At 45.8% G+C, this 27,728-nt stretch overlaps 1 gene segment (V, D, J or C); it reads left to right on the top strand.

Annotated features, from left to right (window-relative positions):
- The first annotated feature begins 1,034 nt into the window (after nt 1–1,034).
- On the top strand, nt 1,035–18,182 carry LOC140479433 (Ig kappa chain V region Mem5-like). The segment is given in 4 exon segments: nt 1,035–1,101; nt 1,288–1,583; nt 2,094–2,127; nt 17,307–18,182. Coding segments are annotated over 4 exon segments (708 nt in total).
- Nucleotides 18,183–27,728: the final 9,546 nt, after the last annotated feature.

Here is a 27,728-nt window from a genome sequence, read left to right on the forward strand (position 1 = left end):
GGTGGGTAGGATGGCACTTTTTACATGAGTAAATGACTTAATAACCTGGGACAGAGATTGAAGCTAACACAGACATGGACACATAGACATTTGTAGCAGCAGTAGGCCATTCGGCCCTTTGGGTCTGCTCTGTCATTCAGTATGATCACGGCTGTATCAATTTTTGAATGTCATCATTTCTTCGAGGGTCGGTGTGGGTTTGTCGGGCCAAATGGCCTGTTTCCACACTGTAGGCATTCTATGATCTATGGCTGATCCTCTCTCTCAAAGCCATATTCCTGCCTTCTCCCCATTCTCTTCAAACTGTTAAAATGCAAAACAATTATCTCTCTCTTTTACTTGAATAGATTCAGTTCCTTTCCTCCACAGCCTTCAGTCGTAAAGAATTCCACAGGTTGACCTCCTGTGGAAATGTTTCCTCATCTCAGTCCAAAATGGTCTACCATGTATCCCCCTGAGATTGTGAGCCCTGGTTCCAGACTCCCTAACCAGGGGAAACCTCCTCCCTGCCCAGCCCTGTTACAATTTTATATGTTCCAAATTTTATATGTTCCTCTCATCCTTCTGAACACGAGTGAGTCCAGGCCCAGGTGAGTTGGAGAGTTGGAGAGTGAGAGGAGAGTTGAGAAGAAATGTTTTCACCCAGAGGGTGGTGGGAGTCTGGAACTCACTGCCTGAAAGGCTGGTTGAGTCACAAACTCTCATGACATTGGAGCAGTGTTTAGATATTCCCTTGTGTTGCTGTAGGCTCCAGGGTAATGGGCCAAGAGCTGGAGGATGGGATTAGTATAATCAGATCACTGTTGACCAGCACAGACACTATGGGCCAAATGGCCTCATTCAGTGCTGTTCACATCAATGACTCTCTCCGACAGAGAGAGAGAGAGAGAGAGAGGAGGAAGTGTGAGGGGCTGACGTGGCTCTCTTTGCCTGATGCTATTTACATACTGAGGGACACCCAGTCAGACTCTAACAGGCTGCAGCTTTATAAAGCAGAGCCCAGTGAAGGGAGAGTTTATCAGGAACCAGGCACAGGGACAGGAGCACACACCATGATTTCACACATCCAGCTGATCTGGCCCCTGGCATTCTGTATTGCAGGTATAAATCTCTCTCCTTCCACCTTGAATCTTTAGCTGCTCTCCATTTCACTCCAATTTCACTGACTTGTGATTGAAGGGAAAATGCTGAAACCAGAGGAATGCTCAGTGACTCCAACAATCTCTCATTTGACAGGCTCTTTCTGTGACAGTTCTGACTTCACTGTGTTTGTCTCTGACCCCTCAGGTATCAGTGGGGACATCACCATGACCCAGTCTCCCCCAGTGCTGTCAGTGGGTTTGGGCCAGACTGCAACCATCACCTGTACGGCCAGTCAAAGCATTAGCAGCTACCTTGCTTGGTACCAGCAGCGAGAAGGTCAGAAACCCTCTCTCCTGATCTATTATGCAACAGAGCGATTCACAGGAGTCTCCGATCGATTCACCGGCAAGGGCTCAGGGACCAGTTTCACCCTGACAATCAGCAACGTTCAGAATGAGGATGTCGCTGACTATTATTGTCAGCAGGGTAGCAACTACCCTCGACACAGTGACACAGAGCTGTACAAAAACCTCAATACATGAAGCACTACCTCCTGTACTGACACATCCCAAAGTTATATAAAATGTACAATAATGGACACACAGTCCCACTGCCTGAACTGACATAACCCATAGTTAGATCGAAATGAAATTGAACAAATTACCTCATGCTGAGATTGTCACTGTCCACGACACACTCCAGTCCCTGTGGTGTCTCAACGCTAACTGAAGGCCTCAAGTTTCCCTCTTACACTCCATGGCCACATGTGAAGTGCAGCTGCAAGATTTAACATCGAAAAATAAATTTCACAAACCTCCAGAGTCCTGCTAGAATCAACCGAGAGAGACAGAGAGAGAAAGACACATGAATGAAGGAGAGACAGAGAGGGGCAGGGAGAGGGTGAGAGTGAGTGAGAGACAGCCAGAGACAGAGAGAGGTTGACAGTGATAAGAGGGAAGCAGAGAGCAGAGGTTTTTGTACAGCCTCTGCACAGGGAGCTTTCACTGTGGCTTACGTTCGGTAAAGGAACCAAGCTCAGACTGAGTAAGTAAACCTCAATCCTCTGTTATTAACCCTGTCAATACTGAAATACACTTTCTAAAATACAGTTGCTGAATTGTTGAAGGTGTTAGTGGGGAGCTGAAGTGAATGAAATGGTTGATTCAGAAGCACTGTGTCTAAAAGGGTGTACAGCTGTATTTCTATAGTTCCATTGCCCCCTTTAAGCAGCAAGATATAAGTCAGTCAGTTTTACTCACCGTGTGGAGGAGCTCTGTCCATTTGCAGCCTGTGATCCCATTCCTGCAGCATGGAGAGAAATCAGTGAGTAACCTCCTGTCAGTCTCAGTGTGACGGACACGGGCAGAGTTTGATGTGAGCTCTGGCTCCCTGTCCCAGTCTCTGATCTCACTGACCTCAGCAGCAGCAGCAGCAGCAGCAGCAGCAGCACAGTGAGACACCGAGCTCCCACCTCCCCCAGCTTTAACTCTGCTCAACCACACAATCACAGGACTGTTACAGTGCACAAGGAGACCATTCCATCCATCCTGTCTGGACTAGCTCTCCGAATGTGCAATTCAGTGAGTGTCATTCTCCTGCCTTCTCTCTGTCACCCTGCACATTGTTCCTTTTCAAATAACATTCTCATTCCCTTCGGAATGTTTCAATTGAAGCTGCCTCCACCACACTCTCAGGCAGTGCATTCCACCCCTTAACCACTCACTCGCTGAAAATGCTTTTCCTCATTTCACTTTTGTTACTTATCCAATTACTTTAAATCTTAATCCTTTCACAAGTGGAATCATTTTCTCCCTATTTACACTGTCCAGGCCCCTCCTGATTTTGAATTTCTGGAACAATTCTCCTCGCCACCTTCTCCAAAGACTTAGAGGGGACAAAGTTAAAAATCACACAACACAGGTTATAGTCCAACAGGGGCTTTATTTGGAAGCAGTGGCTTTCGGAGCGCCCCTCCTTCATCAGGTGGTTGTCAGCCGTGCTCCAAAAGCTAGTGCTTCCACATTAACCTGTTGGACTATAACCTGGTGTGGTGTGATCTGTAACTTTCTCCAAAGAAGACAGATTGGAAAATTTGGGACTATCTTCATAACTGATGGTCCTCATCCCTGGAATGATCTTTGTGCATATGTTTGCCAGCGCTACAAAACATTCATCTCCTTCCTGCATTATTCACATTATTTATGTCCCTCATGATATTATAAACCTCTATAAGGTCACTCCTCAGCCTCTGGCACTTCAAGGTAAAAGGTCTCAGCTTTTCCAGCCTCTCATGGTCACGGACTCATACAGCATGGAAACAGGTCTTTCGGTCTTACTTGTCCATGCTAACTAGATATCCAAAACTGACATCATCCCATTTGCCAGCATTTAGCCCACATCCCTCTAAACCCTTCCGATCCATGTACCCATCCAAACCTCTTTTAAATGCTATAATTGTATCTGTCTCCAGCACTTTGTCCAGCAGCTCAGTCCATACACGCATCACCCCCTGTGTGACAAGTTACCCCTCAGGTCCCTTTTGGATCTTTTGCCTCTCGCCTTAAACCTGTGCCCTCTAGTTTTGGACTCTCCTTCCCAAGGAAAAGACCTGGGATATACATCCAGTTCATGCCCGTCATGATTTTATAAACATCTATAAGGCCACCCCTCAGTCTCTGATCCTGCAGGAAAAATAACCCGTCTATTGAGCCTCTTCCGACAGCTCAAACCCTCCAGTTCCAGGCAACATCCATGTAAATCTTTTCTGCAGCATTTTAAGTTTAACACCATCCTTCCTATCACATGATGATCAGAATTGTTCACATTATTCCCAAAGTAGGCTCACTAATTTTCTGTACAGCTGCAAATGGTGTCCCAACTCTGATACTTAGTGCAGTGACCAATAAAAGCAAGTGTACCCAACACCTTCTTCATTGCCCTGTCTCCTTGTGACTCCACTGTCAAGGAATAATGCACCTGCCCCTGCACCTGCCCCTGTCCCTGCCCCTGCCCCTGTCAGGCAACATCCAAGGAGCAGGAAAATCGAAGTTTCGGGCAAAAGCCCTTCATCAGGATTCCTCTAGTCGAGCCCCCAGATTCAGTGCAGCCCTCTAGACCTGCAATCTTCTTCCCGACCTCTCCACCCCACTCCCTCTCCAGTCTATCACCCTCACCCTCACCTCCTTCCACCAATATATTCCCAGTGCCCCTTCCCTAAACTCCGCCCCCCCACCTTTTATCTCAGCCCGCTTGGCACACCAGCCTCATTCCTGAAGAAGGGCTTATGCCCGAAGTCGATTCTCCTGCTCCTCGGATGCTGCCTGGCCTGCTGCGCTTTTCCAGCATGACACTTTTCAACAGAGAATGTTGGGAAAGGGTTGCTTTTCAGACTGGAGATGAGTTATCAGCTGTGTGCCACAAGGATTGGTGCTGGGTCCATGGCTTTTCATCATTGAAATAAATGATTTGGATGTGAATATAGGAATTATGGCGAGTTTGTAAATTTCACCAAAATTGGTGGGACAGTGGATAGTGAAGAAGCTTATCTGAGAGTGCAGTGGGACCTTGATCATTTGGGGAAATGGGCAGAGGTGTGGCAAATTGACAAAAGTGAGGACTGCAGATGCTGGAAACCAGCGTTCCAGAGAGACCACTCCCTCCGTGACTCCCTCGTCAGATCCACACCCCCTACCAACCCAACCTCCACTCCCGGACCTTCCCCTGCAACTGCAAGAAGTGCAAAACTTGCGCCCACACCTCCCCCCTCACTTCCCTCCAAGGCCCCAATGGATCCTTCCATATCTGTCGCAAATTCACCTGCACCTCCACATACATCATTTACTGTATCCGCTGCACCTGATGTCTCCTGTACACTGGGGAGACAGGCCGCCTACTTGCAGAACATTTCAGGGAACACCTCTGGGACACCCGCACCAACCAACCCAACCGCTCTGTGGCTGAACACTTTAACTCCCCCTCCCACTCCGTCAAGGACATGTAGGTCTTTGGCCTCCTCCATCGCCAGACCCTGGCAACACGATGCCTGGAGGAAGAGCGTCTCATCTTCCGCCTAGGAACCCTCCAACCACAAGGGATGAATGTAGATTTCTCCAGCTTCCTCATTTCCCCTCCCCCCACCTTATCTCAGTCCCAACCCCCGGATTAAGCACCGCCCTCTTGACCTGCATTCTTCTTCCTGACCTCTCCGCCCCCACCCCCTCTCCGGCCTATCACCCTCACCCTCACTGACCTTACTAACCAGTCTGTCATGTGGAACCTTGTCAAATGTTTTGCTGAGGTCCATTTAGACAGTGTGTACTGTTCTGCCTACATCAATCATCTCTTCAAACAACCTCAATCACGTTAGTGAGACATGATTACCATGCACAAAACTGCATTGATTGTCCAAATGCATGTAAATCCTGTCCCTCAGAATTCACTCCAATAACTTACCCAGCAATGACATCAGGCTCACTGGTTTATAGTTCCTGGCTTTTCCTTACAGCCTTTCTTGAATAATGGCTAACATTAGCCAACCTATCTGGTTCTCCAGCACCTCACTCATGGCTGTTGATCAGAAACATACCTCAGCAAGGGGTCCAGCAATCTTTTTCCTAGCTTTCCACAATGTCCTGGGATACACCTGATCAGGTCCTGGAGATTTATCTACTGTCTTGCACTTTAAGAAATCCTCTTCCATAATGTGGACTTGCATAAAGACATTGCTATTTACTTCCCAAGTTCCCAAACTCCCATGTATTTCTCCATGATAAATACTGACCCGGAATATTCATTTAGGATCTGAACCATTTCCTGTGGATCCACCCAGAGGTACATTGTTCATCTTCATGGGGTCCTAATCTCTCTCTAGTTACTCTTCTGCCCTTTTCTTATTTACCATATTTCTACCACGTTTGCCCTCGAGTGAGTTTAGGAATTGTTTGCCCTCCCTCAAATATACCTTGACTATCCGTGGTCCACATCTTCTTCAGGACTTTCCTGACAACCTTTGACCCTACTTTATTCAGGTCCAATACATCCATATGCCATGAAAGCTGGCATTTTCCCCAGTCAGTATGTTTGACCCTGAAAATGCCTTTGTTCTTTTCCACTGTTGCCCTAAACCTTGTGATACAATGATCACTCTTCCCTAACGGTCCTCTCACTGACACTTGATCCACTTGGGCCTCCTCATTCCCAAGATCCAGATCTAGCAGAGCCTCCTTTCTCATTGGACTGGAAACATGCGGCTAGAGAAAATTCACCGGAACACACTCTCACAACTCTGGCCCCTCTCTGCCCATTACACTGCTACTACCCCAGTCTATATTCAGAAATTAAAGACACCCCTTCCACCCTAATTACAATGACTCTATTATATTTGCAGGTCTCTGTAAATTCTTTGCAAATGTATTCTTCCACATCCTTCCAACTGAGTGGTGACTTTTTGACTGCACTGAGGATTCTGTGGACCTTGGTGTTCCTCTCTGATATTCCGTCCTGGCTCCCACAGTCCTGCCAAGTTAGTTTAAACCCTCTCCAACAGCACTAGTAAATCTCCCCAAAGGAACTCAGTCCCAGCTCTGTTCAGGAGCAACACTGTCTGGTCTGTCCAGGTCCCATCTCCCCGAGACCCAGTTCCAATGTCCCAAGAATCCAAAGCCTCCCCTCCTGGACCCTTTTTCCAGCTCCATATTCACCTGTGATATCCTCCTGTTCCTCTTCTCACTTTCATGGGGCATTGCGAAAAATGTGACGATTCCTATTTTTGTGCTCCTGAAGTTAATTCCCTCCTGAGCTCCCGAAATTCTGACTGCAAGACTACATCCCTTTTCTCCCTCTGTCACTGGGAGTGATGTGGACCACGACTGCTGACTGTTCCCCCTCTCCCCTCAGGGTGCTCTGCAGCTGCTCAGTGACATCCTTGTCCCTGGCACCCGGGAGACAACACACCATCCTGGATTCCCATCTGCAGCTGCAGAAAAACCTATCGATGCACTCACTCTCAAATCTCCTCTCACTATCGCTTTTCCAGTCTTCCTTGTGCCCCCCTGTAGAGCTGAATCCCCCCTTGGCTCCATGGAGTTGGTTCTGGCTGCAATTCCCAGATGAACCACCATTCTTATCAGGATTCTGACCTGAACCTTGGTTGGAGAGTGGCATTCACTAAGGGGATACCTGTACTAGCTGCCTGGTCCTTTTGGACTGTCTGCTGCTCCCCCATTCCCTCTGTCCCTGCATACTCTGAAGCTGCGGAGTGACCATAGAGTCATAGAGTCTTAGTGATGTACAGCACGGAAACAGACTCTTCGATCCAACCTGTCCATGCCGATCAGATATCCCAACCCAATCTAGACCCACCTGCCAGCACACGGCCCATATCCCTCCAAGCTCTTCCTATTCGTATACCCATCCAAATGCTTCTAAAATGTTGCAATTGTATCAGCCTCCACCACTTCCTCTGGCGGCTCATTCCATACACGTACCACCCTCTGCGTGAGAAGGTGGCCCTGTAGTACTCTTTTAGATCTTTCCCCTCTCACCCTAAACCTATGCCCTCTAGTTCTGGACTCCCCAACCCCAGGGAAAAGACTTTGCCTATTTACCCTATCCATGCTCCTCATAATTTTGTAAACCTCTATAAGGTCACACCACAGCCTCCGATGCTCCGGGGTAAACAGCCCCAGCCTGTTCAGCCTCTCCCTGTAGCTCAAATCCTCTAACCTTGGCAATATCCTTGTAAGTATATTCTGATCCCTTTCAAGTTTCACATCTTTCCAATAGGAAGGAGACCAGCACTGCATGCAATATTCCAACAGTGGCCTAACCAATGTCCTGCATAGCTGCAACATGACCTCCCAACCCCTGTACTGAATACTCTGACCAGTAAGCAAAAGCATACCAAACGCCTTCTTCACTGTCCTATCTACCTGCGACTCCACTTCCAAGGAGCTATGAACCTGCACTCCAAGGACTCTTTGTTCGGCAACACTCCCGAGGACTTTACCATTAAGTGTATAAGTCCTGCTAACATTTGCTTTCCCAAAATGCAGCACCTCATACTTATCTGAATTAAACTCCATCTGTCACTTCTCAGCCCATTGGCCCATCTGGTCAAGATGCTGCTGTAATCTGAGGTAACCCTCTTTGCTGTCCACTACAATTTTGGTGTCTTCTGCAAACTTACTAACTGTACCTCTTATGCTCGCATCCAAATCATTTATGTAAATGACAAAAAGTAGAGGACCCAGCACCGATCCTTGTGGCACTCCACTGGTCACAGGCCTCCAGACTGAAAAACAACTCGCCACCACTACCTTTGAGTCAGAAGGTCTTCTACCTTTGAGCCAGTTCTGTATCCAAATGGCTAGTTCCCTCTGTACTCCGTGAGACCTAACCTTGCTAATCAGTCTCCCATGGGGAACCTTATCGAACGCCTAACTGGAGTCCATACAGATCACATCTACCGCTCTGCCCTCATCAATCCTCTTTGTTACTTCCTCAAAAAAATCAATCAAGTTTTTGAGACATGATTTCCCACACACAAAGCCATGCTTACTATCCCTAATCAGTTCTTGCCTTTCCAAATACATGTACATCCTCTCCCTCAGGATTCCCTCTGACAACTTGCCCACCACCGACGTCAGGCTCACTGGTCTATAGGCTTGTCCTTACCGCCCTTCTCAAACAGTGGCACCTCGTTAGCCAACCTCCAGTCTTCCAACACCTCACCTATGACTATCGATGATACAAGTATCTGAGCAAGAGGCCCAGCAATCACTTCTCTACTTCCCACAGAGTTCTAGGGTACACCTGATCAGGTCCTGGGGATTTATCCACTTTTATGCGTTCCAAGACATCCAGCACTTCCTCCTCTGTAATATGGACATTCTGCAAGATGTCACCATTTATTTCCATACAGTCTATATCTTTCATATCCTTTTCCACAGTAAATACTGATGCAAAATACTTATTTAATATCTTCCTCATTTTCTGTGGCTCCACACAAAGGCCGCCTTTCTGATCTTTGAAGGGACCTATTATCTCCCTAGTTACCCTTTTGTCCTTAATGTATTTGTAAAAACCCTTTGGATTCTCCTCAATTCTATTTGCCAAAGCTAATTAGAACAAGTCAACATGGATTTAGTAAGGGGAGGTCATGCCTGACAAACCTGTTGGTATTCTTTGAAGAGGTGACAAGTAGGTTAGACCAGGGAAATCCAGTGGATGTGGTCTATCTAGACTTCCAAAAGGCCTTTGATAAGGTGCCACACGGGAGGCTGCTGAGCAAGGTGAGGGCCCATGGTGTTCGAGGTGAGCTACTGGGATGGATTGAGTATTGGCTGTCTGACAGAAGGCAGAGAGTTGGGATAAAAGGTTCTTTTTCAGAATGGCAGCCGGTAATGAGCGGTGTCCCGCAGGGTTCAGTGTTGGGGCCACAGCTGTTTGCATTATATATTAATGATCTGGATGAAGGGACTGGGGGCATTCTAGCGAAGTTTTCAGATCATACGAAGTTAGGTGGACAGGCAGGTAGTACTGAGGAACTGGGGAGGCTACAGAAGGATCTAGACAGTTTGGGAAAGTGGTCCAGGAAATGGCTGATGGAATTCAACGTGAACAAATGCGAGGTCTTGCACTTTGGGAAAAAGAATAAAAGCATAGACTACTTTCTAAACGGTGAGAAAATTCGTAAAGTCAAAGTACAAAGGGATCTAGGAGTGCTAGTCGAGGATTCTCTAAAGGTCAACATGCAGATTGAGTCCGTGATTAAGAAAGCGAATGCAATGTTGTCACTTATCTCAAGAGGGTTGGAATATAAAAGCATCGTTGTGCTACTGAGACTTTATAAAGCTCTAGTTAAGCCCCATTTGGTGTACTGTGTCCAGTTTTGGTCCCCACACCTCAGGAACGACATACTGGCACTGGAACGTGTCCAGCGGAGATTCACACGGATGATTCCTGGAATGGTTGGTCCAACATATGAGGAAAGGCTGAGGATCCTGGATTGTATTCATTGGAGTTTAGAAGATTAAGGGGAGACTTAATAGAGACGTACAAGATAATACATGGCTTGGAAAGGGTGGACACTAGGAAATTGTTTCCGTTAGGTGAGGAGACTAGGATCCGTGGACACAGCCTTAAAATTAGAGGGGGTCAATTCAGAACAGAAATGCGGAGACATTTCTTCAGCCAGAGAGTGGTGGGCCTGTGGAATTCATTGCCGCAGAGTGCAGTGGAGGCCGGGACACTAAATGTCTTCAAGGCAGAGATTGATAGATTCTTGTTGTCTCGAGGAATTAAGGGCTACGGGGAGAATGCGGGTAAGTGGAGTTGAAATGCCCATCAGCCATGATTGAATGGCGGAGTGGACTCGACGGGCCGAATGGCCTTACTTCCACTCCTATGTCTTATGGTCTTATGGTCTTATCTCATGTCCCGTTTTTGCACTCCTGATTTCTCTCTTAAGTATCCTCCTAATTCCTTTATACTCTTCTAAGGATTCACTCAATCTATCCTGTCTATACCTTACATAAGCTTCCTCCTTTTTCTGAACCAAACCCTCAATTTCTTCAGTCATCCAGCATTCCCTATACCTCCCAGCCTTTCCTTTCACCCTGACAGGAATATACTTTCTCTGGATTCTCGTTATCTCATTTCTGAAGGCTTCCCATTTTCCAGCTGTACCTTTATCTGCAAACATCTGTCCCCCAATCAGCTTTCAAAAGTTCTTGCCTAATACCACAAAAAATTTGCCTTTCTCCAATTTAGAACTTAAACTTTTAGATCTGGTCGATCCTTTTCCATCACTATTTTAAATTTAATAGAATTATGGTCGCTGGCCCCAAAGTGCTCCCCCACTGACACCTCAGTCACCTGCCCTGCCTTATTTCCCAAGAGTAAGTCAAGTTTTGCACCTTCTCTAGTAGTTACATCCACATACTGAATCATAAAATTGTCTTGTACACACTTAACAAATTCATCTCCATCTAAACCCTTAACATTATGACAGTCCCAGTCTATGTTTGGAAAGTTAAAATCCCCGACCATAACCACCCTATTTTTCTGACAGACAGCTGAGTTCTCCTTACAAGTTTGTTTCTCAATTATAGGAGGTCTATAATACAATCCAATAAGGTTATCATCCCTTTCTTATTTCTCAGTTCCACCCAAATAACTTCTCTGGATATATTTCCGGGAATATCCTCCCTCAGCACAGCTGTAATGTTATCCCTAAGACAAAAACGCCACTCCCCCTCCACTCTTGCCTCCCTTTATTTCCTTCCTGTAGCATTTGTATCCTGGAACATTCAGCTGCCAGTCCTGCCCATCCCTGAGCCATGTTTCTGTAATTGCTATGATATCCCAATCTCGTGTTCCTAACCATGCCCTGAGTTCATCTGCCTTCCCTGTTAGGCCCCTTGCATTGAAATAAATGCAGTTTAATTTATTAGCCCTACCTTGTCCCTGCCTGCCCTGACTGTTTGACTCGCTTCTGTTCTCAACTGTACCAGTCCCAGATTGATCTCTTTCCTCACTATCTCCCTCGGTCCCACGCTCCCCTCCCCACCCCCCTCACCACCTTGCTAGTTTAAATCCTCCCGAGCAGCTCAAGCAAATCTCCCTGCCAGTATATTAATCCCCTTCCAATTTCGGTGCAATCCATCCTTCTTGTATAGGCCACTTCTACCCCAAAAGAGATTCCAATCATACAAAAATGTGAATCCTTCCCCCATACACCAGCTCCGCAGCCATGCATTCACCTGCTCTATCCTCCTATTCCTGCCCTCACTAGCTCGTAGTACCGGGAGTAATCCAGATATTATTACTTTCAAGGACCTGCTTTTTAAATTTCTGCCTAACTCTCTGTAATCCCCCTTCAGAATCTCAACTTTTTCCCTTCCTATGTCATTGGTTCCAATGTGGACGAAGACCTCTTGCTGGCCTTCCTCCCCCGTGAGAGCATTCTGCACCCTCTTTGAGACATCCTTGATCATGGCACCAGGGAAACAACACACCATTCTGCTTTTTCGCTGCTGGCCACAGAAACGTCTGTCTGTACCTCGAACTAGAGAATCCACGAACACAATTGATCTCTTGGAACCCAACGTACTCCTCATTGCATTAGAGCCAGTCTCAATACCAGAAACTTGGCTGTTCGTGCTATGTTCCCCTAAGAATCCATCACCCCCTACATTTTCCAAAACAGCATATCTGTTTTAAATGGGTATATCCACAAAGGACTCCTGCACTAGCTGCCTACCTCTCTTATCTTTCCTGGAGTTAACCCGTCCATGTGACTGTATCTGAGACGTTCCCCCCCTCCCTTCCTGTAACTGCCATCCATCACATACTGTTGTTGTTGCAAATTCTTCATTGCTTCCAATTGTCTCTCCAACCGATCCATTTGATCTGATAAGATTCGCAGCCAGCAGCATTTATGGCAGATATAATCCGCAGTAACCCTTAAACTCTTTAAACTCCCACATCTGACAAGAAGTCCATACCACTCTATTAAAGGCCTTATTTTTCTCCTTCACAATCTACAGACCCAGAAAATAACAATGTCTTATTCCTCTACAAACCCTGCCCCAGGTTAAATTAATAGTTATGGCTTATATTTTAAGTTTAATCAAGAGACATATCTCCAGAAACATATAATCAAGAAAGAAGCGACTCTACTCACTACTGCAGATTCTCTGTAGGCTACACTTAAAACAACAATTAACTTATCTGATTCTGTGCTGTGAACTTCTCCCAACAGTTCCCCCAAGATCAGTTGTGAATTTCACAGTTTGATAATTTTCCCAGATGCACTCCGATGTCCAGCGATACATGAATTCAAAGAGCAAAGGCAGTAACTGTACAGGCTTCTCTCTCTCTCTCTCTCTCTCTCTCTCTCCTGCAATGACCTCACCATGTGCTTACTTTGTCTGTTCTTCTGCCTTTTAAAACTGCTGTTGTTTTGACTTTTTTTTCCAAAGCTCCAAAATAATGCAACAGCACATAAAACAGTAATTGCTGATCCTGCAATTCGAGGAAATCACCCCCAGCAGCTAAAATACCTCAAAAAAGGAGCAGCTGTTACAGCCAGAAAGTTTTCCCGTCCTCCATCTTGGATTACCCAGAATCTTTCTTAACATCTAGAAACGTGCTCTCCACGGAGCTCTCAGCCTCACGGACGCTCCGCACTGACACCAGCTGCTGCTCAAGCTCTGAAACCCAGAGCTCCAACTGCTGTCACTGACCACACTTCCTACACTCATGGTATTCCAGGAGCTGGGAAGTATCCTGAAATTCCCACATAGATGCACATTCTCTCCACTCTTTGGTTATCTCTTGGCAACATTCTGATGACAAACAGCTACAGCAGGGCTCACAGTGTTCCAGAGTTTTGGGGAGCAGAAAGCAGAAATAGGAGCAGAAATCAGCCATTCAGCCCATTGAATCTGCTCTGCCATTTGATCTTGGCAGATATGCTTCTCACCCCCATTCTCCTGCCGACTCCACGGGAATGTTTGATCCCCTTAACACTCACAAACCTATCTATCTCTGTCTTAAATATACTCTTCCCTCTGTAGCAATGAGTTCTACAGATTCACCACCCTCTGGCTGAAGAAATTCCTCCTCATCTCAGCTCAAAAGAGTCGGCCCTTCATTCTGAGGCTGTGCCTTCGTTACCTAGACTCTCCTTTTTTCGGAAACATCTTCTCTGCATACACTCTTTCCAGGCTGATCAATATTCTGTAAATTTCAATAAGATCCCTCCTCATCCTTCGAAACTCCATCGAGTACAGACCGAGAGTCCTCAAACATGCCTCATATGACAAGCCCTTCATCCCCAGGATCATTCTTGTAAATCCCTCCAATGAAAGCACATCGTTTCTTAGAATATGGGTCCCAAATCTGTTCATGATATTCCAAAAGTGGTCTGACCAGAGCATTACACAGCCTCAGCACTACATTCCTGCTCCTGTATTCTAGCCCGATTGAAATGAATGTTATCATTTCAGTTGCCTTCCCAAGCGCAAACTAGACTTGCCTGTTCACCTTCAGAGAAACCTGAACGAGGTTTGTGCTTTAGATTTCCAAAGCATTTCCTCATTTAGAAAACAGCCTTTGCATCTCTTCTTCCTACCAAAGTGCATAACCTCACACTGTAACACATTGTATTCTATCTGCCACTTCTTTTCTCACTCTCTGAGCCTATCCATGACCTTTTACAGCCTTCCCACTTCCTCAACACTGCCTGTCCCTCCACCTATTTCATGTCATCTGCAAACTTAGCAGCAATGTCTTCACTTCCTTCATTCAGATTGTTAACGCATGACATGAATAGTTATGGTTCCAACATTAACACCTGCAGAACTCTATTAGTCACCAGCTGCCATTTTTCCTCACCCTCTGCTTTATATCAACCTACCAGTCCTCAGTCCATGCCAGTACCTTGCCCCTAACTCTATGGGCTCGTACCTTATGTCAAAGGCCTTCTGGAAATTAAAATAGATTACATCTTCAAACTCTCCTTTGTCTGACTGGCTGGGAGCTGTTGCTGCTGTTCAGGACATTAGTTAGGCCACTTTTGGAAAACTGTGTGTAATTCTGGTTGCCCTGCTGTAGTAAAAATGTTGTGAACCTTAAAATGCTCCAGAAAAGATTTACAAGAATGTTGCCAAGGTTGGAGGTTTTCAGCTACTGGGAGAGGTTGAATAGGATCTAGTTTCCCTGGATTGTTGGAGGCTGAGCGGTGACCATTTTATGGTTTATAGGAGCATGAGGGGCATTGAAAGGATGAGTAGAGAAGGTATTATTTTCAGAGTTGGGGAGTCCAGTTCGAGAGGCATAGGTTGAAGGCGACAGGGGAAAGATTTGAAAGGGCCTGAAGGGGCAACTTTTTCACGTGGTGGGTGGTGTGTGTATAGCATGAGCTGCCAGAGGAAGAGGTGGAGGATGGTATGATTATAACATTTAAGAGGATGGGTACATGAATAGGGAGGGTTTAGAGGGATATGTGCAAAATGCTGGAAAATGGGACTAGCTTAATCGGAGGTTTGTTAAAGAGATATCGAGCTCCATCCTACTTTCCAGCTCTTGCTCCATAAGCCTGCGGTTTCACTGTTTCAAATGAATATCCAAGTGTTTTTTTCAATATGATGAGGGTTTCTGCCTCTCCAACCCTTTCAGACAGTGGGTCCCAGATCCCACCAGCCTCTGGCTGGAAACAATTACTCCACAATTCCCCTCGAACTCTGTGTCCAATTCATTTTAATCTCTCCCCATGGTTATTGCCCTCTCTGCTGATGGAAATCAGTCCTTCCTACCCACTCTATCCAGGTTCCTCATCATTTTACACACCTCGATCAAATCTCCCATCAGCCTCCTGTGTTCCAAAGAATACAATCCCAGCCAAACCAATCATTCCTCAAAGCTAAAACTCCCCATTTTTGACAAATTCCTCCTCTGTCCCCATCTCTAGTGGGATCACATCCTTCCTGTAATGTGGTGACAAGAACTGTACACTGTTCTCTCACTGTGCTCTAACTGGGGTTTTATACAGTTCCAGAATAAACAAACTCCTTGCTTTTGCTCTCAACCAAAAATGAGATAAGGGAGGTGATGGTCTAATGATATAATTACTGAACTCTTAATCCAGAGATCTAGATAATGTTCTGGGAACCAGGGTTAGAATCCTGCCACAGCTGTAGTGGAATGTGAATTCAATAAAAAAATCTGGAATTAAGAGTCTAATGATGACCATCGTTGATTGTCGGGAAAAAGCCATCTGATTCACTAACGACCTTTAGGGAAGGAAACTGCCATCCTTACCATGTGACTCCAGACCCACAGTAATGTGGTTGACTCTAAACTGCCCTCTGGGTGATTAGGGATGGGCAATAAATGCTACCGATCCAACAAAGCTCTCATTCCATCAAGGGAAAAAGAAAAACAGTTTATCCCATGTGTCTTCTTAACCACCTTACTGACCCGCATTCATTAATCACCATGGCCACATCTTCCACCTCACACACGTGTGGCTTCCAGGTTCAAATTGACAAGAGACATTCCTTCGATATCTGAGAAACAGATAGAAACATCAACATAGGAGGCCATTCAGCCCCTCAAGCCTGCTCCACCATTCAATTTGATCATGGCCAATCATCGAACATAGTCCCCTGTTCCTGCTTTCTCCCCACATTCTTTGATCCCATTAATCCAAAGAAATATATCTAATTCCTTCTTGAACTCATACTGCATCTCATGCTGGAAAAATGGATGAGAATTATTGGGTTGTTGTTTTTTGACCAATGTGGGCACAATGGACTGATGGGCCTTTTGGGTCTCCTGACTCTATGACTCTATTATATTATGAATAACTGGGTACCAAGGACTGGCCCCTGTGATACCCCAACTGGTAACTAGCTGCCATTCAGAAAAAGACTTGTTCTTCCTGCCCTGTCTGCCAACCAGTTCCCAATCCATGTCAGTGCATGACCCCAATCCTCTTGTTCGGTAGGATTTCCCTGATTCACTTGGACATATTTCATCCTTACAGCTCTTTGCCTTCCTCAGGTCCTGTTCAATTTTAATCCTGCATTTTCCATCCTCCTCTCAGCTTTCTGCAGGTTTGAACTCCAGATAACCAACATCACCTTCCATGTTTGGTCTTCCCTAGCCTTTTGACATCTCAGGCTAAGAGTTTAGATTTGGGAGTCCCACCCTTACTCTTTGTGGGAACAGATTCTGAATGATCTCTGTCTTGTCACTTGAGGGCTCCCACTGCCTTGACATTGATTTCCCATCGTGTCACTGGTTCCAGTCCACTTTTACTAAATTACCGAAACATTTAGTGAAATGAAAACTTTTACACTTGCTCCATGGTTCTCCATTTCCATCCCTAATTTCAATATCACTGAGTTCTGATCACTGTCACTGAAATGCTCGCCATCTTTTAGTTCTTCCAGCTGCATTCATTCCCCAAACGATGGTCCAAAACTGTCCCTTCTCTTTCACCATCACCTTCTCAGGGGCAATTAGGGATGAGCAATAAATTCTGCTCCTGCCAGTGACACTCATATCCCAAGAATCAATTTAAAAAATGTAAATTCTTTTGTCTGGTTTATTAGGTATTGGAGACAAATATTCAAACATTTTACCAGTGAATATTTTGAGAATTGAAATCCCTTTGAATGGCAGGGATTAAAATTGTTTCTCTTGTCTTTCAGGCCGTGAAAACTCTCAGCCCAAGCTGACCCTGCTGCCTCCCTCCCCGGAGCAGGTCAATGCCAAGGGCACTGCCACCCTGGTGTGCCTTGCCAATCACTTCTATCCCGATGAGCTGGAGGTGCAGTGGAAGAAGGACGGTGCAGTCATTTCGGACGGGGTTCAGACCAGCAACTACCTGCGAGCTTCAGACAGCACCTACAGTGTCAGCAGCCTGCTGACCCTCTCTGGGTCTGACTGGGAGTCCAATGCTCGCTTCTCCTGTGCCCTCACCCACGTGACCCTCCCCTCTCCCCTCAGCAAGAGCATCAGGAGATCAGAATGTGTGTAGAGTGTTTGAGACAGTCCACAGAGGAGACACAACTTTAAACAGAACAGGGCTGAACTGACAGGACAAAGATCATTGTCAGCACTGAATTTCAACTCTCTTCCTTCTCAGGACTGGCTCAGAGACACTTTTGAGGTTCCGGAGTAAAGGTAGTTCATTGGGACAGTGTCGATCGAGCTTTATGCTGTGTCAAACCTCATGCTCTTCCTGTTCTGGGACTGTTTGATTGGGACAGGGTTGATTTGTGATGCCAAGTAAAATCTCTTGAAGTTGCTGAAGGCTGTCAGCTGTATGAAACAATGTGAACCTTCGAAATTTCTGCTTCAATAAATCAGATCTCCTTCCTGCTCAGCAGCCAGTTCCAATTTAAGGTTTTTGTCACTATTTGAAGGGCAGGATTCTCATGTTATTGAGAAAATCTCTACAAGTGTTTTCCTCAAAAGCCATTGTAGCTGTGAATTTGTGCAGCTTCCTCTGTCTGGGCTGTTAATTGCAGTCTGTTTTCTGTCAATGTCAGTCTCGAAAAGGGAATAAAGATGATGAAGATTCAGTCTCTGTCTCTGTGTGCTTTGGAAATGGACCACTCCATTCAGGTGATTCGCTGCATGTCAGCATTACATTGTCACAATTGGCTACCTGGCCTGTCAATCCGTGGTAGATGATACTGACAACCAATCAGCAATCAGTTTCAAATAGTCCAGTTGGTCTGGAATCTGTGGAGGTTACAAGAATAGAAACTGAAAGCTGTTGGGATTCAATAATTACAATCTGAGGCATTCCGTGTTCTCTCTCTGTTCCAAACTCAAGTGGTGGGATCACACTGTGCACTCTCTGCTGCATGCTGTGTTTTAACTGAAATGACCTGAGGCCAATCACTGACACTGCAGACTGTATCTCTCTGAGTGAGTGTACTACATAATGCTGCCTGTAGGTGTCACTCTGAGTGTGGGTGTGTTATTCAAAGAGACACCTTCAGGCAGCTAGGGTTGTGAGCATGTTACTCAGTGCTGCCTGACTCTGTGTGTGTGTGTGTGTTAACTCAGTGTTGCCTGTAGGTGTGTCTCTGAGTGTGTATGTGTTATTCTGCACTGCCTGGAGGTATCTCACTAAGTGTCAGTGTGTTACTCTGTGTTGCCTGCAGGTGTCTCTCAGTGATGGATAGATGGCTTTGTGATGGGGATTGAAGATTAGGCCTTACTCTTCTCAAATCTCAGATGAAAAACAATTTAGCCTGCATTGGCAGCTCATTGAGGTGGCCAAAGTTAAAAATCGCACAACACCAGGTTAGAGTCCAACATGTTTCTCTGGAAGTACAAACTTTTGGAGTGCTGCTCCTTCATCAGGTGGCGAGTGGGGCAGGATCATAGGACACAGAATTTGTCATGAAATTTAAATGGCAGCTGAGAAAGGTGAATACTGAGTGTGTGTTCTCAGTAAGGGAGGGATTTCAGAGGCAATGCACTCTGTAGTTCCTAATGTGCTCCCCAATTACAAGGAGCCGGGGTCATTTCAATTGTGGTTGTCTGGTCAGCCAGTGCTGGCTAGCCATAGTCGTATTTCAAGCTCAGTTAGCCCTAAACCAGGTGCAGCAATATTACCTTACAGGGAGGGAGCTGTCTGAGTGAGGGAGGTTGAATTCTTGCAGCCCCAAGAGTGATTGCAGTGGATTAATTAAGGGTGCTACCACTTGAAAGTGTGACCTTCTCTCCCTCTGCCTCAGCTGTGATGACCCTCAGGGTTAAACTCACCACCAGTCATTTCTGTTTATAATGAGCGAGTGGGAGGAAGGGGAAAGTGAGGACTGAAGATGCTGGAGATCAGAGTTGAGAGTGTGTTGCTGGGAAACTACAGCAGGTCAGGCAGCATCGAGGACCAGGATAATCAATATTTTCGGCTTAAGCTCTTCATCAGGAATGGAGGGAAGGCATCTCTCCCAAAGGCATCACAGGCTGGATCGACGGGGCCACAAGAGTAAGCATGGGGAGATTGAGGGTGACAGAAGGAGGGGGTTGGTTGGCAGGTTGTTATTCAGAGTCAGGTACCAGAGTATCAGTCCTTCTGCCACTCCCCTTTTTTTTCTTTCCTTTTTTTTGTCATACACTGATCCAACTCCCAAGACAGGCAAAACACCCGAGTGGCCAGTGACAACCACTGCCCTTCACATCAAAGGGCAATCTTCTGTTTATTTTTTTTTGCGTGTGTGCAGGTCTGAGACACAGGGAAAGACACAAAGTGCACGAATCTTTATTTAATTTCCACCACCAGGAAGATATGAAAAACACCCGAGTGGCCAGTGACAAGCACTGCCGTTCACATCAAAGGGCAATGCTGTGTGATCAAAACAGTGAAGGGGAGGGTAGGGGTTAAATCAAAATAGAGTTGGACGGGGAAATAATGCACTCCACTCCCTGCGGCGCCCACCTCTCCCTGAACGACTCCAGGGTGTTGGTGGACACCGCGTGCTCCTTCTCCAAGGAGACCCGGTCTCTAACGTAACCCCAGAAGAGGGGGCCACTCCCCTTTTTATCTGTCAGCCAGAACTCCCTGATTGGACACGGTTAACAGCTCATCAGGGATCTCATATTATCAGAAAAAAATGAAACATTTATCGAACAAGGAGTTCGATAAGCAAGAACTAAACGACACGAGACAAAATGAGTGGTTTGAAAGATTTCATTACAGACATCACCAATTTGGCCCAACAAGTCCACACTGACCCACTGAAGAGAAACTCCCTGAGACCCATTCCCCTGCCCTATCACTCAACATTTCCCCTGACCGACGCATTCCTGAACACTGTGACAATTGTAACATGGCCAATTCACCTAACCTGCACATATTTGGATTGTGGGAGGAAACTGGAGCACATGGAGGAAATCCACACAGACACAGGGGGAGCGTGCAAGCTCCACAAAGACCTGGGGCTGGAATCGAAACTGGGTCCCTGGTGCTGTGAGTTAGCCATGCTAACCACTGAGCCACCATGCCACAAATTTTAAAAAATGCCCAAAGAGTTGATCATTTGTTAAGCTCCGTGAGCCTGACGTGATATAAACTATAAACATGCAACCCACTGTCAGGGAAGGTAGTGCAGGGTGGAAACCTTACAACCTTTAAATATCATAACGTTCAAGGATCTGGGATAAGTGCAGGAAATTGGGATGAGAGTGCCTTTAGTGATAGTTATGTTGGTTCAGACTCAATGGGATAAAGGACCTTTTTCTGCTCTGTATCAATCTGTGCTCCATGTTGAGAGGGCAGTGCAGGTTAATGGTGACTAGGTGAGGCAGTTCTAAGATGGCAAACACATGATCAAGGGTCAGAGGAAATGGCTCAAGCTTCAGTGAAGGCCCAAGTAGGTGCTTGGGAGGAGGGTCAAGGCTAATGGAGACAAGGCCCATGGAAACTGAGCGAGGGCACAGGGTGCTGACTGGCATCTCATTGTGTTGTAGTGAGGTAAATGGGGACAAGAGGGGAGTGTGTAGGGAGTTTCAGTTTCAGTTAAAATGTGACCTTTGTCAGCAGCAGCATGACCTTCAGCACCAGGGAGTGTCCCTGACTGTGTCAGACTCACAGACCGCTCTCTGTGTGATTCCACACAGCCACTCGTCTGGTCACTACATAAAGCCTTGCTCATGTCTACACTACCATTTACACCACCTTCTACACCCACTGTCTGCACCTTCTGTCTACACCACTGTCTGCACCCACCGTCTGCACCTACCGTCTGCACCTTCTGTCTATACCACTGTCTGCACCCACAGTCTACACCCACTGTCTGCACCCAGCATCCACAGCCACTGTCTCGTCACTCTGTGAACACCCACCGTCTACACCCACTGTCTACACCATTGTCTGCACCCTCCATCTACACCTTGCATCTTTCTGCTGTTGTAATATTGTATCCAATGATTTCATTGAGATTACTGCAACAGAAGCCTGAATTTTAGAACCAGCAATAATTGTCTTCTAACCATGACCTACAAAGTCTGTGTTCCACATTGGGCTGATTGATATTAATTACTGAATGCCATTTTGATTTCGCTGATGGCAGGACTGACGGATAAGGAGAGGTTGAGTTGATGAGGATTGTGTTTCCTGGAGTTTAGAAGAATGAAGAAAGGGAATCTTGGAGAAAGCTATAAAATTGGAAAAGGACGAGACACGTTAGATGGAGATGGGGAAGTCCAGAACCAGGGCACATGGTTTAAGATTAAGGGGTAAACTCTAGAGGACAGAGATGAGGAAATATGTTTTCACCCAGAGAGTGGTGAGCCTGTGGAATTCTCTGTCACAGAAAGTGGTTGAGGCCAAAACATGATGTTATCAAGAAAGAGGTAGAGATAGCTCTTGTGGCTAAAGAATCAAGGGATATGGGGTAGGGGTGGATTACAGTAATGTGCTCCATGACCAGCTTCAATCATATTGAATGGCATAGCAGGCTGGAGGGGACAAATGGCCTACTCCTGCTCCTATCCTCTATGTTTCTACATCACGTAAAATAGATTGCCAGGTGGAGATCACTCTGTCAGATGGGTAAGTATCCATTCATAGATTCCCCCCACACCACTCCCCTTTCATTTTAATTGAGTCCACTCCCTCTCTTCCTATGTCTTTGTTATCTGACCAGTGACCACACCTCCCATTTACCACCCCGGCAGGGAGCTGTGCTCATAACCCATCGTTTGTTTTAATTTGCTAACTGGGTGATGTGGATGGGGTTTTCAAAAACAGGAAGAGCTGAATTCTGATCAACTTTTGTGCTGATTTTTTTGTGTGCCTCCCTCAATATGGGTGACACAGCACTGCTGCCTCACAGAGCCAGGGACCCAGGTTCGAGAGTCAGACAGCATAGAGATAGGCCCTTCGGCCCACCATGCCAATGCTGACCAACAAACACTCAACTACACTAATCCCATTTACCTGCAGTCATCTGGAGCCTACCATGCCCAGGTATTATAAGTGCTCATCCAAATGTTTTTAAAGGTTGTGTAATTTTCAGCCTGCACCACCCTCTCAGGCAGCATGTTCCATATACCTACCACACACTGGGTCAAAAAATACTTCCACATTAATCTTATAACCTCTCGTCTTAAATAGATTTGGGTGAGGAGCAGAGGCTGCAGAACAGTGTGAGAGGTCAGGAGTGGAGAGAGGGAGAACAGTGTGAGGGTGAGGAATGGAGTTTGGAGAAGGAAGACACTTGTGTTCTGGAAAGCAGCACAAATAGGGAAGAGATCCAAGAGCTGATAGGAATAGTCTCCATGCTTCCTAACAGTAGCTTTAGGTGGGAAAGAGAATAAATCAGGAGATAATGAGGGCCTGTAACAAAGGCTGCGCATTAATTACAAATGACTTTTATCTTCATTGATTATTTATAGTCAGATTTTTCTTTGTCATTCATTGACAAAATGAGGGTGTCACTGCCTAGGACAGCATTTATTGCCCACCCCCAATTGCCCCAGAGGGCAGTTAACAGTCATCCATATTGCTGTGGGATTGGATTCCCATGTAGGCCAGACCAGGTAAGGATAGCAGTTCCCTTCCCTAAAGGACGTTAGTAAACCAGAGGGGATTTCCTGACAATCGACATGGATTAATGGTCATCGTTAGACTCTTAATTGCAGACTTTTAAATTGAATTTAAATTCCCCCATCTGCCACGGTGGGATTTGAGCCTGTGACCCCAGACCATATCTAGGTCTCTGTGCATTAATCACAGAAGGTTAGTATGTACGTACAGCAAGTCATCAGGAAATCTCATAGAACATTATGGTGTAGTGTGAGGGGAAACTGAATACAAGACTTCATTGAAACAAGCAAGATCCTTGGAGGGTCCTTGACCAGGTGAATGTGGAAAGGATGTTTCCTCTTGTGGGAGAATCCAGAACTAGGGATCATTGATTAAAATTAAGGGAGAGTCCATTCAAAACAGAGATGAGGAAGCATGTTATTCTCTCAGAGATTGTCAGTCTTTGGAATTCCCCTCCTTAAAAGGCAGTGGATGCAGAATTTAGAATCCATCCAGTGTGGAAACAGGCCCGTCAGCCCAACATGTCCACACTAACCCTCCGAAGAGCAACTAATCCAGACCCATTTCCCGACCTTATTTTACCCTAGGAAGAGGTAGATAGATTCTCGATGACTGAAGGGATGGAACGTTATCAGAGAATGTAGAGTTGAGGTTAAAATCAGATCAACCACGATCGTATTGAATGGGGGAGCAGGTTCAAAGGGCCGAGTGGCCTACTTTTGTTCCTTGCCCATATGTTGCCTCACAAAGCTTTGCACAAGCAAAGACTTCCACTCGTATTTTCTCTCTGCAGATTAAGCTGCTTGTGCAATAGGCCTCATCTGCACAGTGTTTTCTCCAGCCTTTCACTGTGAGGTTAAAGATAATGGTCCCATAATCAATCCATTAACTCTATGAGTTGGATTTTTGAAAACAATAAAATAAATTACAAGTCATGAAACAGACATTACAGCAAGCAAGAATAGGCAGCACGATGGCGCAGTGGTTACCACTGCTGCCTCACCGTGCCAGGGAACTGCCTCAGGTGGGTCTGTGTGGAGTCTGCACATTCTCCCTGTGTCTGCATGGGCTTTCCCTGGGTGGTCTGGTTTCCTCCCACAGTCTAAAGATCTGCAGGCTCGATAAATTGGCCATGCTAAATTGCCCAGAGTGTACAGGAATGTGCAGGCTTGGTGGAGGAACCATTGGAACATACAGAGATAGGATAGGGATCGAGATAGAATGACCTTCGGAGGGCGGTTTGGAGACAATGGGCTGAATGGCCTACTTCCACACTATAGGGATTCTCTGTTACAAATGCAAGTTTCTTCTTTCCATTCTAGCCCTGAAGCATGCATGTGGTTCTGTCTCATATCCACTCAAGGGATGGCAAACCTTTGAAGACAGGAACAGCCTCTATTCTGTTGGAAAGTACTTCTTCCACTCTGTGTCCTTCACAGCCTTGTAGACAGCAACAATGAAATCAGGAAGTAACCCAAAGCTATAATCTTCTGGGCTATTCATTAAACTGTGGAACCTGAAAAATACAATTAACGTCCAAGTCAATGAAGATATTTCTCAGCAATCACTAAATGCTGAGTTTTAGTACTCAGCAGGCCCCAGGAGTCAAAATAACTGAGTAGATCATTGCTCTGAATTGCTCATAAATATCACCTTCACATTTCTGGAGGCTTTTATCAAAAAGGTTGCTTACTCCTCTTCAATATACAGCTTAAAATCAACTCAAACTCCCAACCATCCAGCTGAGAGTAGAGCCCTGTACAAACTGGTACCTGGTCTGTGGGAGCACTGTCACCTCTGTCTCAGAAGTTTTGGGGAGTTTATTTTGATCATAGCGTCCTTCAGCACTGGAAGCTGTTCAGAGGATGTTCCCCAGACTGATTCCAGGAATGAAAGTGCTGTCCCATGAGGAGCAGTTAAAGAGCTTGGGCTTGTACTCGCTGGAGTTCAAAAGAATGAGGAGGGATCTGATTGAGGGATAGAAAATGTGAAAGGGGATTGAGAAGGTGGACGTTGAATAGATGCTCCCCCTTAATGGACAGTCTGGAACAAGAGGTCATCGATATAGAGTGAGAGGAGGTCAGTTCAAAACTGAGCTGAGGAGAAACTACATCTCCCAGAGGGTTGTGAATCTGTGAAACTCAATGCCCCAGAGAGCAGTGGAGGCAGAATCAATCAACAGATTCAAGAAAGATTCGTTTCTGATGGAAAGTGAGATAAAGAGCAATGGGGAGCAGGCAGGAGAGTGGAGTTGAGACCAGGATAAGATCAGCCATGGTCCTGTTAAATGGCGGAGTGGGCTCGAAGGGCTGAATTGACTCCTCCTGCTCCTATTTCCTATATGTTGAACACACAGTCAAGGCTGACACTGTAAAACTGAGGGAGCTGTTGTCTTTCAGGTGAGAGACAAAACAGAGGTCCTGCCACAATATATCGAACTGTACTATCTACCCCAGTGACAAGTGCTGGAATTTGAATTCAAATCACAAAGCAAGCCACATTAATGGTGACCACAATAATGATCCCTGATTGCTGTCCAGCCTCAGCCTTACCCAGTCTGGACTTCATGTGACTCCAGCCCCACAGCAACCTGGTTAACTCTTAGGTGCCTTCTGAGAGGCCACAGCAAGGCCAGCAGTTCAAGGGAAATTAGTCTTGGGTAACAAATGCTGATCTATGCCAGTGACACCCACCTCCCAGAAAACAGAATGCAACAGAGATTGGTGTCAGCCAAAATTGTCAGATCAGACTCTCAATGAGATGGGGAGATGGTTAAAGATGTATTCAGCTCAGTATGGAACAGGTCCCCACTTGTTAGCACATCGTCACTGACCAAATAAGTGAGAGAAAACAGAAAACGAAAGGTGAGAACCCTCAAATGTGGGAATATCAGTGAGAATTCAGGCAACTGAAGGAAGACTTAATGAACTGCAAAGGAAGACAAAAAGTAAGTCAGAGTTACAGAAAAGTGATTGAGAAAGAGGCCTGCAAAGGGTCACAAGAATAACACAAATGTTTTACACGAAAATTAGAAAATCAAGGGGGCTCCAGTGCAATGTGAGCCCTTTAAAAACAAACTGGGAATTCCATGAATGAGACTAAGGGAATGGCCGATATGTACAATAATTAGTTGTGTCAGTCTTCACAGTCAAGGAACGGGATAATGCAGCTTATATTCCAGGGAGGTCCTGCCAAAATTGAATACTGGAATTCGCTAAACTTGATACATGCCAGAAAACAGCGAGCAGCTCTAAAGGCTGACAGATCTCCAGGACCTCAAGGGTTTAAAGGAAGGGGGAGGGGGGGAGAAGTTGCAGAGGCTTTTCCCATCAGGTTCCAAAGCAGCAACGATTCCTTTAGTTTGGAAAATGTCTTGCTGTAACTCCATGGGTTCAAGAAAGATGAGAGCGGGAACCATGGAAATTACATTATGGTCAATCTAACATCTCTTTTGAGGGTATCATTGGAATCTATAATAAACAGCCGAGAGAATGAACATGTAGAGAATTGAAAATTGCCCACACAGATTTGTGATGGGTAGGTTCTGACTAATGAACCAAATGCATAAACTAAATAGTCGATAGAGCAGCAAGTTCAGAAGTACTCGATAATTTCCCACAAAACAGTCTGCTGATCAAAGTTAAAACCCATGGGATTGAAGATGAATGTTTGACTTGGTTAGGAGGCTGGTTTAGTGACAGACAACAGGGAAAGAAAGTGATGACCGGTGTTCCACAAGGATTCTGTGGTGAGACCGTAACTACTTACTGTATGTATTAATGAGAATCATAGTTCCACATTGACACAAAGACTGATGGAATAGTAAGCAGTGCAGATGGTCTTTTTGTATAAAACTCACTCCGAGGACATGAGTGTTGCTATCTGGGCCAGCATTTATTACGCATTCTGTGTTGTCCTTGTGAATCATGAATCATCATCCAGGGTAGAAGTTGGTCATTCAGCCCATCAAATCCGCACCAACCAACCAAACAGCATCCCATCTGGACTGACCCCATTCCTGTACTGCAGAAGACATATCTATGGACTGTGTAGAAGAAACCCACACAGACATGGTGAAAATGTGCAACCTCCACACAGACAGTTGTCCCAGGGTGAAATTGAACCCAGGCCCATAGTGCAGCACTAACCACTGAGCCACAATCCTGCCCTTTGCAAGGTGGTGGTGAGCTGCCTTCTTGAACCACTGCAGTACATGTGCTGTAGATAAACCCACAATGCCCTGAGGGAGAGAATTTCAGGATTTTCATCCAGCCACACTGGAGGAACAGTCATATATTTTCAAATCAAGATTCTATGTGGATTGGAGGGGAACGTGTTTTTGGTCGTGTTCTGTGTCCTTCTACATGGAAATGATCATGGGTTTGGAAGGTGCTGTCTCAAGAGACTTGGTGTGAATTCCTGCAGTGCATCTTGTAGATGGTGTACACGGCTGTTACTGAGCATCAGTGGCTGAGGGAGTGTATGTTTATCGATGTGGTGCCAATCAGGCAGGCTGCTTTGTACTGGATGATATCAAGCTTCTTGATTGTTTTTGGAGCTGCAC

The sequence above is a fragment of the Chiloscyllium punctatum genome, chromosome 7, assembly GCF_047496795.1.
Source record: "Chiloscyllium punctatum isolate Juve2018m chromosome 7, sChiPun1.3, whole genome shotgun sequence".
In the NCBI taxonomy this organism is placed as follows: domain Eukaryota; kingdom Metazoa; phylum Chordata; class Chondrichthyes; order Orectolobiformes; family Hemiscylliidae; genus Chiloscyllium; species Chiloscyllium punctatum.